Source organism: Ceratosolen solmsi, unplaced genomic scaffold (genome assembly GCF_000503995.2).
Source record: "Ceratosolen solmsi marchali unplaced genomic scaffold, CerSol_1.0 scaffold27, whole genome shotgun sequence".
Lineage (NCBI taxonomy): Eukaryota > Metazoa > Arthropoda > Insecta > Hymenoptera > Agaonidae > Ceratosolen > Ceratosolen solmsi.
This window is the reverse complement of record NW_011948426.1, coordinates 5,822,282-5,837,280: the sequence shown is the minus strand read 5'-3', so window position 1 is coordinate 5,837,280 and position 14,999 is coordinate 5,822,282. Positions and strand designations below refer to the sequence as shown.

The window sequence follows — 14,999 nt, the reverse complement described above, 5'->3', positions numbered from 1 at the left end:
ATTTTGTCATCCTCTCACGGTTTACTGTAATATTTTTTATTTATTCAGTGTACTCTGCTTGATTATTGCATCGATTATGGAAAAATATGGCTATGTTCTGAACGAGGCTATTTTACGTTATAACAAGGGATTTAGGATGGGCGGGTAAGGAAAGGGTTATTGGGGCCTTAGCAAAAGTTTTGCCGGCATCGTTGCGCTGCTGCTGCTGCTCTTGTCATGTGTTTATATATCATCAGAATCATCAAAGAAAAGGCAGTGCGCCGTAATTTGACAAAATGACGAATAATTTTAGGCAGACATCTTTTCTTATTGTTGTTCCTGCTTAATCGTCATAATCATCAATACGGCCGAGTCTCTAAGAATAGCTTCAATATACTGTTTTTTAATGACTCCTCCTTTTTTCTATTTCTCTTTCTCTCTTTCATTGTCTCATTAATTATTATTTATTTATTTATTTTTCTTTCATTACTTTTTCATTTTTGTTTTGTACACTAAATACGATAAAAGCATCGATAATAATTTTCTCTGCGTTTCTCGTGTATTATCCTTTTATCGCGCGCGTGATGCTTAATCCGAAGCTGTATATTATAGGCAGACTCCGAGTTTTTCCAACGCGAAAAAACATCCCTTTCTTTTTCACTTATTTCGCTTTACTTTTTAAAAACTTCTTATATACTTGATTACAGGAATAAGTTTTAGACCTTTGTTGAAGACGTTTTTTGCATTCAGTTACTTTGATTCTGCGTAAATATTTGACAGAGCTTTTGCAAGATTCGCATTCACCTCTCTCTCTCTCTCTCTCTCTCTCTCTCTCTCTCTCTCTCTTTCTCTACCAAATCGTGAGAAAAAATCTCTTTCGCTATGAAATATTATACATACGTAATTACGTATGCAATCCCTAAACGCGTTTTTATATTGTTGCTTTACTTTGTATAGTTACATACAAAATCTCATAATAGTTAAGAAACAAACAAAATGGAGTCTCTTGTAAAGAAAAATTTGTATACGCGTTATATATATAAAAAAAATAATAAAAAAAAATTATATATATATAATAAAAATCTCACATCGTTTGGAAACACTCGGGTTGAATCTCCTTTTATAAAGTTAACGTTGATTACAAAGTTTACGCCATCTAATTTTCATTTATGTATATGTACTGCTACAAAAATATCTATGCTAGAGAGGAGAGAACGAGAAGACACAATCAAACAGAGAGTTAGGATTTCGCCGTTTCGCTACGTTATTACAATTGTTACATGATTACAAGGCGCGGGCAATACCGAGTGTTTCTCAATCTTGTACATAGTGACTGTCATTCATTGCTAAAAAAAAACAAAATTAAAAAAAAAAACAAAAAAAAATAAAAATTGAGTAAATACATAAGACAAGAACCCGTCCATCGTGACAAAATGCGAGAGCCTCGAGTCGAGCAGGAACTTGAGAATGTTGAATCGAAAAAAGCGGCCCACAGCAAGGTCACACGCATTGTACCAGTGGACGCACAATATAAGAACGTATATATATCTTACAAAATGATTATAATATAATAATGGATAATTAATAGTAAGGTAGGCGCACCTAAAAAAATTACACGCGCTGTGAAATTCAAAGTTTCCGGCGCAGTAGCTATAATATTCATCGCCGTTTGTTTATTTCAATTATTAATATTAATATTATTTGTATAATTCCCCTCATTCATTTTCCTTCTCTTTCCTCTTTCGGTTCCTCATTCATAATCTGTCACTAAGTAAAGTGCACAATAGAAGAAAAAAAAATATACGGAGAGCCTAACGTTACAGGTTTTCGTCGCTGCGAACTCAGCACGAGGAAATCAATCCCTTCTTTCTTTTTTAATCATTCATTCTCTTTCGTCGAGTGAACGCGTCGCGAGATCCGAGTGATGGCGGGTACATTCGTTATAATACGTGATGATGATTAGCGCGAGTATGAGCAATAAATAATATAAGTCTACAAACGTGTGCTGTATACGCACGTATGCGCCAGCAGGGGCAATAATACGTAAATGGACGCGAGTATATACGAGTGTATGTCAATTACTGATAAAGGTATAAAATAACAAAATATATAAAAAAAGAATACGTAAACATTAGCCTCTACATTGATTCAAGACCCCACATATACGAAAACTCCTTATTGGTGGTCTCCTGTGCATTGGCGTCTTTAATAATGAACGTTGATTGCCTCGTGCTGTGGCCACCCTGACGGATTTTCATACAATTTGTCCTCTTACTTTTTTGTTTCATACAATATTAATTTATATGTACACGGCATAGAGCTGTTCTAGACTCATAAAATTATATCTTGTATTTGTGTTATGTATGTAAAGTCATGAGTTTACTCGATATAATAATAGTAATAGAAATAGATGTCAGATACGCTTTAAAAAGTACTTTAAAAAGTAAAAATAGTAAAGTAATGGTGATAGTATTTTGATACAGTAATAATAATAGCTCTCGCAGCAGATGTGTAATGGCAAAGTAAAAATCATAATAAGAATGGCTCGATCGATTTCATTTGGTGTGCGCTCTGACACACGCATGGAAGAAAAACTCGTTGGAAGGGAAAAAAGGGGAAGCGCGTCTTCGAAACAGCTCTAGTTTGTGGGCGACACATTTACGTTATTTTTTGCATTTTTGTTTTTCTTTCAATACATTCCTCGAACTCTGCTCTGGCTCTACAAAACTTACTACTGCACCGCGTAACACTACTGTAGACTGGAGTTGAGGCTCTCCGGCAGGCGGAAGTTCATCATATGGAAGGGTGGTGACGCGGGACTGCTGGGCTGGCTGTTGGGCCCGCCAACCTGGCTTGAGCCGCGGCCACGCTTTCGCCTCTGTAGAATGCCCTTGCGTGCCATGTAGAATCGAATTGTACTGATGGGGATGTTATATTTTTCGGAAGCTACTTGGAAGGTCATACCACGCGCTACGAGATCGGAAGCCTGCTTAAGTTCTGCTTCGGATCGTCGCTGTCGTCTTTGGTAACCTGAAAGTGAATCATTTCATCAATTAGTTCAGCTTATAACATTTTTATCGAATGCAGCATTTTAACTAACTTTAACATAAACTTTCGTATTTTGTAAAAGCAAACTCAAAGAATTTTATGAAATGTTTATGTCATCTACACATGCATGCTCTTCTCAAACATATTCTTTTTTCAAGCACATTTAATCCGGCAATTGCTCATTTCCATTAAAATTTTACTCAGCGATTGTAAAATAGCTGATGTAAAGGCGGTATTGACATAGCTTATAATATGAAATGTAAAAATTAATTAATAAACACATAAAATAATATCTTATTCATTTTATCATATCGAATATATATTATGATAAAGGAATTTGGCGTAAATAACTAAAATTATATATATTATTTACTTAGCCAATCTAATATTTACTCTAATACATTTATTAAGTCTCATTTATTAATATATGAAATCAATCTTAAATCTTAATAATTCAATTTTAATTTCAATTATAATTAATTTATATACATTTTATTTAATATTATTTTAATATTAATTTAGTTTAATTTAATAAATTTAAAAGCTTTGGCATAAGCAAACCAAGTGAACAGAAATAAAATGAACTAATAAATTTAATGCTTGTAAAATATACTAATATAATAATTTTATTTCTTTTAAATTCTGTAACTCTATTGTAACTCTTTTGCCGACATGAATCAATACATTATTTTTTTCCAATGGAAAGTCATCTCAGAAAATTCTTCAATGTATATCAGAATTTTTAACTTGTTAAATAAAACGTTAAGGCAATCATTTTTAGTTGTGAAATATACTTATACGTTTTAAATACTTTTCGATCTAACTTTTTTGATTGTAACAGAATTAAAATGGTTATTGAAATATTTGTTATGGAGAAGCATAATTAGATACGTACATATAATTTCATGATATTGTTTTATTAAAAGGCTAAAGTGCTTAGGTAAATAGAAATATCATGCAATTCAGTTAATCACTGAAACACTTTACGTTTCAATTAACGTATTTGCATGCAACCAATATTGGCACTCAGCGAGAATTTTATAGATTCTCGGACTCTCCATATGTAACAGGGCATGTGTGTAAACTACTTTAATCAAGCACCACTAAGAACAAATAAAATAAAATTTTGTAACATTTATTAAAAAAACATTTAAAAAAATAATTATTAAATGTATTAAATTATTTGGTATACTAAGTAGTATTGATAATTGCGTAATATATGTTATATTTAATTTTTTTTTTTAAATTAAAATGCGGGTTTGAAAATTAAATAAAAACCTTTCAATAACATTGCAATAAATGGCTTTTTCGGTCATAAAAATAGAAAATTGTTAGAATAAATGTGCAAGTAGCACAAAATTACTTGTATAAACAAGATACGTTGAATTATTTACCTTCTATAGCGGGAAAAGGACTGCCGCAGTTACCAGGGGGTACGGCTCTTATAGAGTATGGCTTTTCCTGTTGTGCCAGTAGTTGGTGTTCATCTGGCTCCATCTTTACCATGCCCTGGGACTCGGTGAGGGTAGCTTCGCAGGCACTGAGGGCTTGCTCGAGATGCTGTAGTGCCTCGCTGTGTTCCATCTTCATGAAGTTGGTAGCACTAAGGGGATTGGCAACTGCAGGGTCCTGGGGTCCGGGAGTTGCCGTAAGAGCCGCGGGTAAACTGCTCGCGAGACCACTAGAGCTGAGGAAGTCGGACTCAGAGCCATCGTCGTTGGATTGGGTGTCGTCGCACTGTGGGAAATCGACAGGGCCCGCATTCGAGACCGTTGACGATGTGGCGGTCGTTGCCTTTGGAGGTGAGGGTTTTACAGGAGTCGTGTTATTGCCACCACCGGTGCTTAACTGGGGTGTTACGGTGTCAGTCGTACCATTGCTGTCTCGGCCCTGGGTTGACAGACCACGAACCTATAGAGTAAAATAAAAACAAAAATTTATTTCAGTCATTATTTACTCGATCAACTTATTATCTATTGACTAATAATGTATGGATTAAAAAGCTTTAAGTCTTTAAATAATTGTTCTTTAAGGAAATGGAAGCATCCCATCACACGGTCACGTATATGTTTACATATGCGCGCACAATTCACAGATAATTAAAATATAATTTAATTCATTCTACATAAATTAATAATTCAATTATCAATATTTATAAGAATAATTATTTATATGGACGAAAAGAAATTTAACGATTGTATACTGTTATTATATTTTGTCTGCAGTTCTCAATAAATTCTTAATCGTAATATTTGAATAATTTTTCTATACAAATGCATAAAGATAAAGTTTAAGAACAAAAGTATGTTTTTATTTGAAGATAGCGTATCTACGATTGCCTTCTTTAATTTTTAGTTAAATAAGCGAATCATTGTTGTAATAAAAAAGCTTTATATGAATATAAGCAATGAAAGAAATAAAACATTCAAATACTTAAAAATATGGCATAACAATTTATGTCATTTTAAGAATTAATCTTACAAATAAAATCTTCCACCTATTCGTACGTAGCGTGATTCATTAACTGACTATACTGATGTGAAACCCGATTCACAATCTATTAAATATTGCAATAAATTACCATTGTAAAAAATATCAATTCAATGTATTAATATATTTAAAACAAAAGAATGGTAAAGTAATATTTTTGATAATTTATAAAAAATAAAATGAATGAATTTACTTTAAATTTGTAATACAATCAAATTCTGAAAAATGAGTGAATTGAGTGAGTGAGTAATGACTCAAGAATCGTTCCTTTATTTTATTTATATTTATATATATATTAATATAAGCCCTTCTTTAACGTCCACCTAATAAAGATGATATTGTAAAAGTCAATGTTAGATGTATCTCGAATACATGAAAATAAATAATAGTCGAATCTATAAACCGATTACATATATAACTTTACATAGATAATAATTTAATTTCTTTCTTAATGAGTTGATTTGTTTTCATAATATTTAATAATAATAATAAATAATAATAAGAAAAAACTGTTGCGCCTAATTTTCAATACACCAATATATACGAGGCAAACAAATTCAAAATGCTATATTTTAATATAATTTGATATAATCAAATATATATTGGAAAATTAAATTTTTTTTCCATTTTATTGTTATTTTTAATTTATTCAAATTGCACTTATAAGTTCTTTGACTCTCAATGACATTTATATTTTTTAATTTTGTCACATTTTTAAGAAATAACTGAACATTGGAGAAAATATTGAGTAATAACTATCTATGAAGATAAATATAAGAAGCTGTTCTGTTTTTAAGTAGGAAATAATTTTTTCACAAGCCATATTATTATTCAATATCTCTTATCTATTTCAGAATAAATACGAAGTTGAATACACAGATAACTATCTAATCAAATTTATCAGTCCAATATGGTAGTACAATACTGTATTTAAACAATAAGATTGGCACAATTTTCGTTTAAAATAATTCAAACTATAACGGGCACGTAATCAGCGGACGATCCGACGAAAGAGTCAAGCTAAGGAGAGCAGCATCCGTACCTGTAGAGCCTCGGCAGCCTGCATGAGCTTGGCAAGTTGTTGTTGTTCGACGTATACTTCCCCTCGGTACATGAATTCGACGAGAGCCTGGAGTTCCCACATGCGCATGTCACTGAGAAAGATGATGGGATGCGTGCAGGGTATCTCGAGGAGCAGTCGCTCCAAGTAGTCGCTACAAGCCGAAAGTACGACCTTGTGGCACTTAATCGACCCCCCGTCGCAGGCCAGCGTCACATCAACGAACTGCTCGCTGCTCAACAGCTTCGGGAATGCACTGTGCATATTCGACTGATGGGAATTCCAGGAGACGCAGAATTGCTGTCGGTCACCGCCCGGGTATGACGACTGGGCGGGCGGTGTCGTGCCCGAGTCCATCATCTGGTCGTCGATAAACGAGTCTGAATTTATCTGCAAGAACAATGATATATTGTTTAGTTTGTCAAAGTAGCTTTTGAGACTATAAGTAATTTATGGGGCAGTCTGCATTTTGTCATTTTGTAGAATTAATAATTATACGCGAAATGAAAATCATAGCGATGGAAGTGATGGACGTACAAAATGCTATGCTTATTTATGATTTTATGGGAATCTCGGCTGGACTAATGTCCGTGCAAACATGAACCGCATACAAGCTTAACCCTCGTATCTCATTATATAAAACAGCCAAGCCTTTGTTCTTTCATACGAATAGTGCACAACTTTATCATATTAATGTGGATTTTAAAATAAGTAAGCTTAATAGTAACAGAACAATACAAATTTAGCAATTAATAATTAAGAGTAAAACCATATATATATATATATATATATATATATATATATACATATACATACACACATGTATACATATGTAGTACTATAATTAAAACTATATCTTTTATGTATCTAAGCACTTTGTATCTCATTGTCTTTGATTTTTCATTTTCTAACGATGCTAGACATATTAAATAAATTAATTACAATGTGTATCCCAGTGTGATAGAATCATGCATATCAATGGATCTACAAAATTATTGCTATTATTGTCATTGTCGTTGTCGTCGTCGTTGTCGTCGTCGTTATCATTGTCATTGTCGTTGTCGTTGTCGTCGTCGTCGTCATTGTCATCATTAAAAATCGATAATATAAACAATAACTTGTCTGGTTCGTGTCAGAGTTTCAACTAATTCGAAGTGTACATTTTGAATAAACTCTTATAAGAAAATTAATGTTAAGCATAAATCAAAATAATGTTTAAAAATTTGGATAAAACGAGGCTATAATTTAGAGGTTTTAAAATTTTAATTACGATTATTTATAGATTCAATGGAATAAAGTTTATCTTTAGACAATCGTTCAAATAAATTATGAATCATACTTTGTAATTAAATATATAAATATGTGTAGGCGTGCTAGTGTATGGAAACTTGTAGTTCAAAGTTTTCATTTAATAAAACTAGCGTTAAATAATTAAATATATATAATAATAAAGCATAATACGAAATGTTATAATTCTTTGATACGAAAAAGGATAATTTTTAAATCGATATATATTAAAATAATAATAAAGTAATTGCTTATGAAGACAAGATATAGTAACGAAAATAAAAACTCGTATAATAAAGTAACACGTATGGATTATATCTACACAGGTAAAGTTGTCAGAATTAAAAATGTAATATGAATGTTTTCGTCAATATTATTCTGTGTTCTTAAAAAATGTGTAGGAACGCATTTGGCCTAACGTGTGCTTTCTAATAAAAAAACCTGAAAATCAGAAAAGAAGAAAAGACGAAGAAAGGCAAGAGAGCGTCAAAAGTTTTTTAACGGTCGGATATAAAAATCCTGTCCGTCTACTCTCTATATCTGTATTCAATCTACGAAATGCCATTTAAGTGGCATATCGAACTAAAGCCTATATGCACGGAAAAAAGAAATCAAGGCTTAGTTTCTAGCCAATGATGGAGGAACTTTACTTTGGCTATGTTTTTATATCTTAAAATTTGTTTGCTATTGGTCGGGTGGATGTTGGCTCCTTTTTCTGTACAAAAATGAGAGAGATGGCACATAGATTGACAGGTATAAATAAGACAGTAACACAATTGCGCTGCGGCGGTCTGACAGAAGCCACGGGAGGAAAAGCATAGGATCATATATTTGGAATCATGAAGTAATATTAACCCACCCCATGGTTAAGTGCGATGCTTTCTTTAGCACGTCTCCTCGACTCTAACAAAAGCAAATCAAGAGTGCAAATTGCGTGCATTTCATAAAGGGTTTGCTCTTTATGATTATTCCTCATTCATTCTTGACTAAATTATCAAAATTCATAGTCACTAACATTCCTAGGATTTTGTCGAGTGCCAGACTACAACACGATAAAAAGTTCGATATTACGGGTTAAGCAAATATTTCGTATCCAACGCTGCATCTTGAAGGTTTCGTATTCATTTTAACTTTAAAGTCGTGGCGGCAAGTGGCATTACAAAAATGGACAGAAAGGTTTCTGGCGTACCTACACTGGAGCGATGTTCCTCAGAAAATATAAAGATTCATATAAATAAAGAGAAAAATATTTCGGTGAAGGAGCTGAAGGTTCTCCCTCCCTCCCGCCTCTCGCTTGCTCACTCACTCATTTCGGTTCTCTTTCTCTCTCTCTCTCTCGCATTCAGCCCTCTCGTCAGTAAAAGGAGCAGCCTCGCTCCGATTTTCGAAGTAAACAAAGGAAACAAACAAAAATCCCTCCTCTCTCAGCTTCGGTCCTGTATGCATGCACATGTGCGTACGCATACACGCGCACGGTCGCTGTGGCCGATAGTACTGAGTGCGACAAGGACAGGATAAGCGGCGAGCCGCGAGGAAGGACGGAGGGAGTTAGCGAGGAGGTATGGGTAGGGCGGGAGGAGGAAGAGGATGGGGGAGGATCGGAGGGGATCCGGCAACGAGTCAGTGAGTGAGTGAGAGAGATAGAGAGAAAAAGCGGGAGAAGAGCGACGGCGAGAAAAGGCGGCTGTGGGCTGTGTGGCAGAGTACGGCGGAGAGAGACGAGATCGATCGGCACTCAACGTCTTTTTATGCGACGCGACGCGATAAAGGAAGAGAAAAGGCGCTCTGCGAAACCGCGCGCCCGCGAGCGTTTGTTTTCGCGCGCTCTCTATGCTCTCATAGTAGCGCAGAAAGTGTGAGAGTGCTACCGTAAGAGGATGAGGAAAGAAACAAATAGACAGATAGACAGATAGATAGACAGATAGGCAGGCAGACGGACAGACGGACGGGCAGACGGACGGGCAGACAGAGAGAGAGAGAGAGAGAGAGACTAAGTGCACAAAAAAATAAAAAGACGAAAGTCAGCGGATTTTATATGCGAAATGTATCTGTCTGTCTGACTATACTTAAACGTATATACGTACAATAAGACAAAAACTGTATATATGGGCGACAACGGTGACGACGCGCTGTAGGGTTAAAACACCGACTACCTCTTTCTGACAGTCATTATCTATCTCTCTCTCTCTCTCTCTCTCTCCCTCTCTCTTACGCTTCCGTTCGTCTCTCTTGAGAGAACGAGCGTCTCCCGCGTGTATAAATTTATACCTATTGCTCCGAAAAATCTCTGACTACGCGTAATATATATCCCTCCCTCTCTCTCACCCGCACTCTCACCCCCTCTTCACACGAGTAGTCTATGAGAGCAATATGGCGCTTTACACGCGTTCAATCACTGTCTCTCTCTTCTCTCTTTTGCTTATTTATACGTATATTTCAGTACTCTCTCAGCCGTATTCGTAGCCGTCGTAGTCCCCCGCCCCTTTATATAGAATATAAGAGTATGCACACACTTCATTCGTCTGCCCTGCACTGCTGTTTTCTCGTCGTGCGGTTATACTTGGGCATTTTCTCTCTTTGTCTTCTTTCCCTCACCCGCCTTCCTTTCCTCTATACGGTTTAATTCGCCGAGGGAAAAATCCTCTTGCTCTCCCTCATCCTTTTCTCTTTCGCGCATGTACGCAATACATTCAAGAGGACAGGCGCGCGCGCATGATTTCATACATCATAGAGCGCGCATACGAGGAATCTTTAAATTCCCTCTTTCTCTCACCGCCTCGCGCGCGCTTTCAAGACTCGACAAAGAAATCGATTCCGTGCGTCAAAATTGCCCCGCGAGGAAAAGAACGGGTGTGAGAGCAGGCGAGCCGGATAGGAAGAGAAAGAGAGGGAGGAAAGAGCACGAGTATACGCAACTATAGGTCGCCACTAAGAAATATACCAATGCGACACACACATAAGGCAGAGGTCGATCTGATGATTTCTTTCTTTGAAAAGAGGTAGAAGCCAGTATTAACGGTGTACAGTACTTCTAAGCCGAAATAACGGTAACGATAAAAGAAACGACGCGCACCGGTAAGAGCCCGTCTTTACCTCACCTTGAAAATTCTCCGAAAAACGGAAAAGCCAGATTTTCGTAGCAAGGCAGATAGATACAGAGAATGAGATATAGGATTTTAAGCCTAACTTCAGACATCTAACGCCTCCTTTTACCCAATCTAGGTATTCTTTTGATTCCCTTGCTGGCTTTGAAGCGATGCCACTATGGGAGAAAGAGGCGGAAGAGTCATCGAGCCTCTTCTCTTTCTGTGTCTCGAAAGACAGCGAAAGAGAAAGACGGAGAGAGAGAGAGAGAAGGGGGAAGGGAAAAGAGAGACAGAGAACGGGAAAATGATCATGAAAAAATCAAGAAAAGTGTTCAGAATAAGCCAAGAAAAGAAAAATTAGGATAAAGAATGGAGCAACTCAAAACCGGACGCCGTCAGCGTAGAGCCGCGCGGCGTCCGAAAAAATCACGTGTTTCGGCAGCAGCGACCGCATGTGCGTGCTTGCGTATATATACGTGTGCATACATACTATGAAATACGCATACAGCGCCGTGTGTAAACGAATGAAAAAATTTCCGCCGCGCGAAAAACGAGAAAAATCTCCTTTTCCGGAGGGCGCTTCGGTGAATACATACTGTGCACATACGATGAGGGGGAGGGAGAGACAAGTCGAGCAGCGCATATTATATATATACATATATATATGCATGTTGTTTGAACGTGTGTCGGTATATACGTGCGCGCGCGCGTGCGTGTGTGTGTGTATCAAGAGGCATGTACACAAAAGGGGAGTCCTCTTGTTGTCTTTGTCTCTCTCCATCTCGTTTCTCATCGTCGAGTATAAAAAGACGGAGCAAGAAGCCGCCACCGCGACCGAGAACGAGAGACCAACCGAACGTGGAGTACACATACACTTGTACACATAAAGAGAGAAAGTGTATGTGTGTGAGAGAGAGAATAGATCTCGGGAGACGCCGTCGAAGAGCGACTGCGCTCGCAGCGGCACGAGGGGCCATCACCCCCCCAAACCTCGCGCAAGTACGCACACAATCACAAAGCAGACAGACACACACGAATATAATAAAACACAAGCAAACTATGCGCGCCCATACTGTTAAAAAGAGAGGAACGCCTTTGCCTAAGCAAAAAGAGCGAGAGTGAGATGTACGTAGGGCCATACATACTTTTCGTATGTGCTCGCTGCCACGCGCCGCTACATCGCCTTCCTTCCTTCCTTCGTTCGTTCACTCTTTCGTTCGTTTGTCCGTCCGTCCGTCCGTTCGTTCGTTCGTTCGTTCGTTCGTTCGTTTGTCCGTCCGTCCGTCCGTTCGTTCGTTAGTTCGTTCGTTCGTTCGTTCATTCGTTCGTTCGTTCGTTCGTCCGTTCATTCGTTTTTATAAAAGCAAGCGCGAGACAGAGATAGACAAAAATGAACGAAATCGCGCGTCGCTTCTTTGATGATCATGATGAGGGTACGCCGCGTGCGCAAGAGAGACAGATTGACACAGAAGAATAAGTGAGTTAGAGAGAGAGAGAGAGAGAGAGAGAGAGCAAGAAAAAAAGAACGCGGTAGGTAGGCAGCAGTACTCGCATTTTCTATTATAACCCATCTATAAGATTTAGAAAATATTGTTCTATTCTCGATGATCCAATAAACAAGCGAGAATAAGTGCTGTTTTCTTGGCATTGCAGGTAAAGGAAAAGAACGCGAAAAGCACGCGCTCGTAATGACCGTATTCTAACGCGATGTAAGAAAGTCTTAGGTAGAACGACTATAATTATTCTTTTTCTTAATAATTATGGTACTTACGGCGTCCAGTTTGGCGGCTGTGATATTCCACTCGGGGATGAAAGAAAAATCCTTCTCCTCCTTGGCACGCGCGTATATCGTCGTATATGAAAATAAGAAAAACACGCGACGTATCTTTCACTCCTCGGATCCACACGAGTGTTGAACTTCACGAGTTAACGAAGCCTCTTAAAAATTCAGGAGTGCGCAGTGGCTTGGAGTTCTCACGACTGTAAAAACATGCACCACATCCGCCGCCGCCACCGCCGTCGTCGTCGTTGCCGCCGCTTAGAGGCGCGTTAGTAGAGTAGCCGACGAGAGGAAGATATATCGTACGTACGTCGCTGCCTCTTTGCGCACCAGCATAGGCTTAATACACTGTGCGGGGGCAAATGTATGTATGAATGTACGCGTTTCAGTGCACGCGTATACGTGAGAGTATATTACAGCCACAGGCAGAAGAGTGAGTGCGAGATCTGGGGAAAAAAAATAAAAGGACAGTTGGTTTGGCGTATTCATATACACACACACACGCATTCTCTCTCTCTCTCTCTCTCTCTCTTGTTTCCTACGCGTGCACGCGTGTATATGCATGAAGTATGTTTGTAGTACGTAATGTGCAAGTATATGTTTATGTACGCATGATGTGGGTAGATAGAAATATATATGTATGTGGTAGTAGGCAGGCGCAATGGGAAGAAAAAGCGAGAAAGACTTATTAAGCATTGGAAGGAAGGAGTGAGGAAGAGAGAGAGAGAGAGAGAGAGAGAGGGAAGATTGCGCGAATCCTGCTCTTCTCTTCGCTGTGTGCACACCTTCGTTGAAGCGGCGCGCGCGATCGACTCTACGTTTCCGTGCGAGTATACGGGAGACTACGATAGACGAAGCGCACAAAGCCGAAACGCGTTTTTCGGTGACAGAGATAGAACGAAAGTACCGTCTTGACGAAGAGGGGGCTGGCAGCCGCGAATCACGCATGCGCTTACGTTGGATTACCGTCGTTGGCGGCACTGTGTGAGCCGGCAACCTTCCCTTCGGCGACGCAACAACGCCTGCCTCCGAGAGGAAAGAGGAAATTCTCGCGACTTGTCCGCCATCTGCGACACTGCGCGGTATTTTCGAACATATTCATTCGCATCGCAGCTGGGGGAGTGGTTTTCAAGCTCAACACTAAATCGAGTTTTTCAATGTACATCCCATACTCGTCTACGTTTTTTCATTTATTATACTCATGCATTATTCGTTTACTAATTACAATATAAATAGGCTCTCAACATATTACATTTTACAGATTAGTATCTATATTCCGTCATACATTTCTTATGTATGGTGCGACTTGTGCTATCATAAATATTTTACATTACATATGATGGAACTATTTCATTTTTATTATTTTTACTTTATGAAAGTTTTGGATACTTACTTGTCACCGATAAGCATACCTAATGATAACAATTATATTATGTAGTTTTTAATATTAATTATTGATAGTAATCCATAGTAGTACACTTATAGAATTATTTCCATTAAAATAGCCAGGAAAGATGTTAAGGAAACTAAATCATACATATCTGTATATATACATACGTGCATATATATATATATATATATATATATACATATGCATGCATGCATGCATGCATATTTCTATGTAGGTACATAATGCACGCGCGCGCGCACACATAAAATATACACACGCAACGTATTTATAGCGCACACACAAAATATACACACGCAACGTATATATATATATATATATATATATATATATATATATATATATATATAAATATACGATATGATATATGAATATGACTACATGTGCAGGAATATGTAGCTGTAATTATTTTTTAAAAAGAAAAAATTTTCAATCATGGTTCAAGCAAATATGGTTTATATATTGAACCAATGATTTATATATAAATAATTCATTCCATACATAAGTTCTAATTTATAAGCCATGCAATTATTTAAAAAAAATAGTATAAAGCACAAAGATAATAAAAGAAAACATTTGCCATTACGTATTAACATCTTACAAACCTGCCCGTATTTAAAAAGAAGTTTGCAGAAGATCAGGAATTAAAAAAAGTAGGCCGATACATTTCATATCTTAAAAATAAGAATAAAATTTTTGTTTTTTATTTTTATTTTTTTTTTATACACTCATGCTTCTTTGGAATGCAAGAAGCGCGCTCTCCAAGAAAATTATCGCTTCTTGATTGTGTAAATGACAACTTAAAAGACGCGAAAAGATGAGGAAGGCAAAACTGGGATATACGCTCTTTTCGCGCAGCAC

At 37.2% G+C, this 14,999-nt stretch overlaps 1 protein-coding gene across 1 annotated transcript; it reads right to left on the bottom strand.

The window, feature by feature from the left end:
- Nucleotides 1-2,430: 2,430 nt before the first annotated feature.
- Nucleotides 2,431-13,240, bottom strand: LOC105363264 (sex determination protein fruitless). The gene is made up of 4 exons (XM_011500913.1): nt 12,722-13,240; nt 6,560-6,967; nt 4,422-4,938; nt 2,431-3,009 (listed from the first exon to the last, which is right to left on the bottom strand). The coding sequence occupies exons 2-4, from the start codon at nt 6,935-6,937 to the stop codon at nt 2,729-2,731; spliced, it is 1,176 nt and encodes a 391-aa protein (XP_011499215.1). The 5' UTR covers nt 6,938-6,967; nt 12,722-13,240; the 3' UTR covers nt 2,431-2,728.
- Between the last annotated feature and the right edge of the window lie 1,759 nt (nt 13,241-14,999).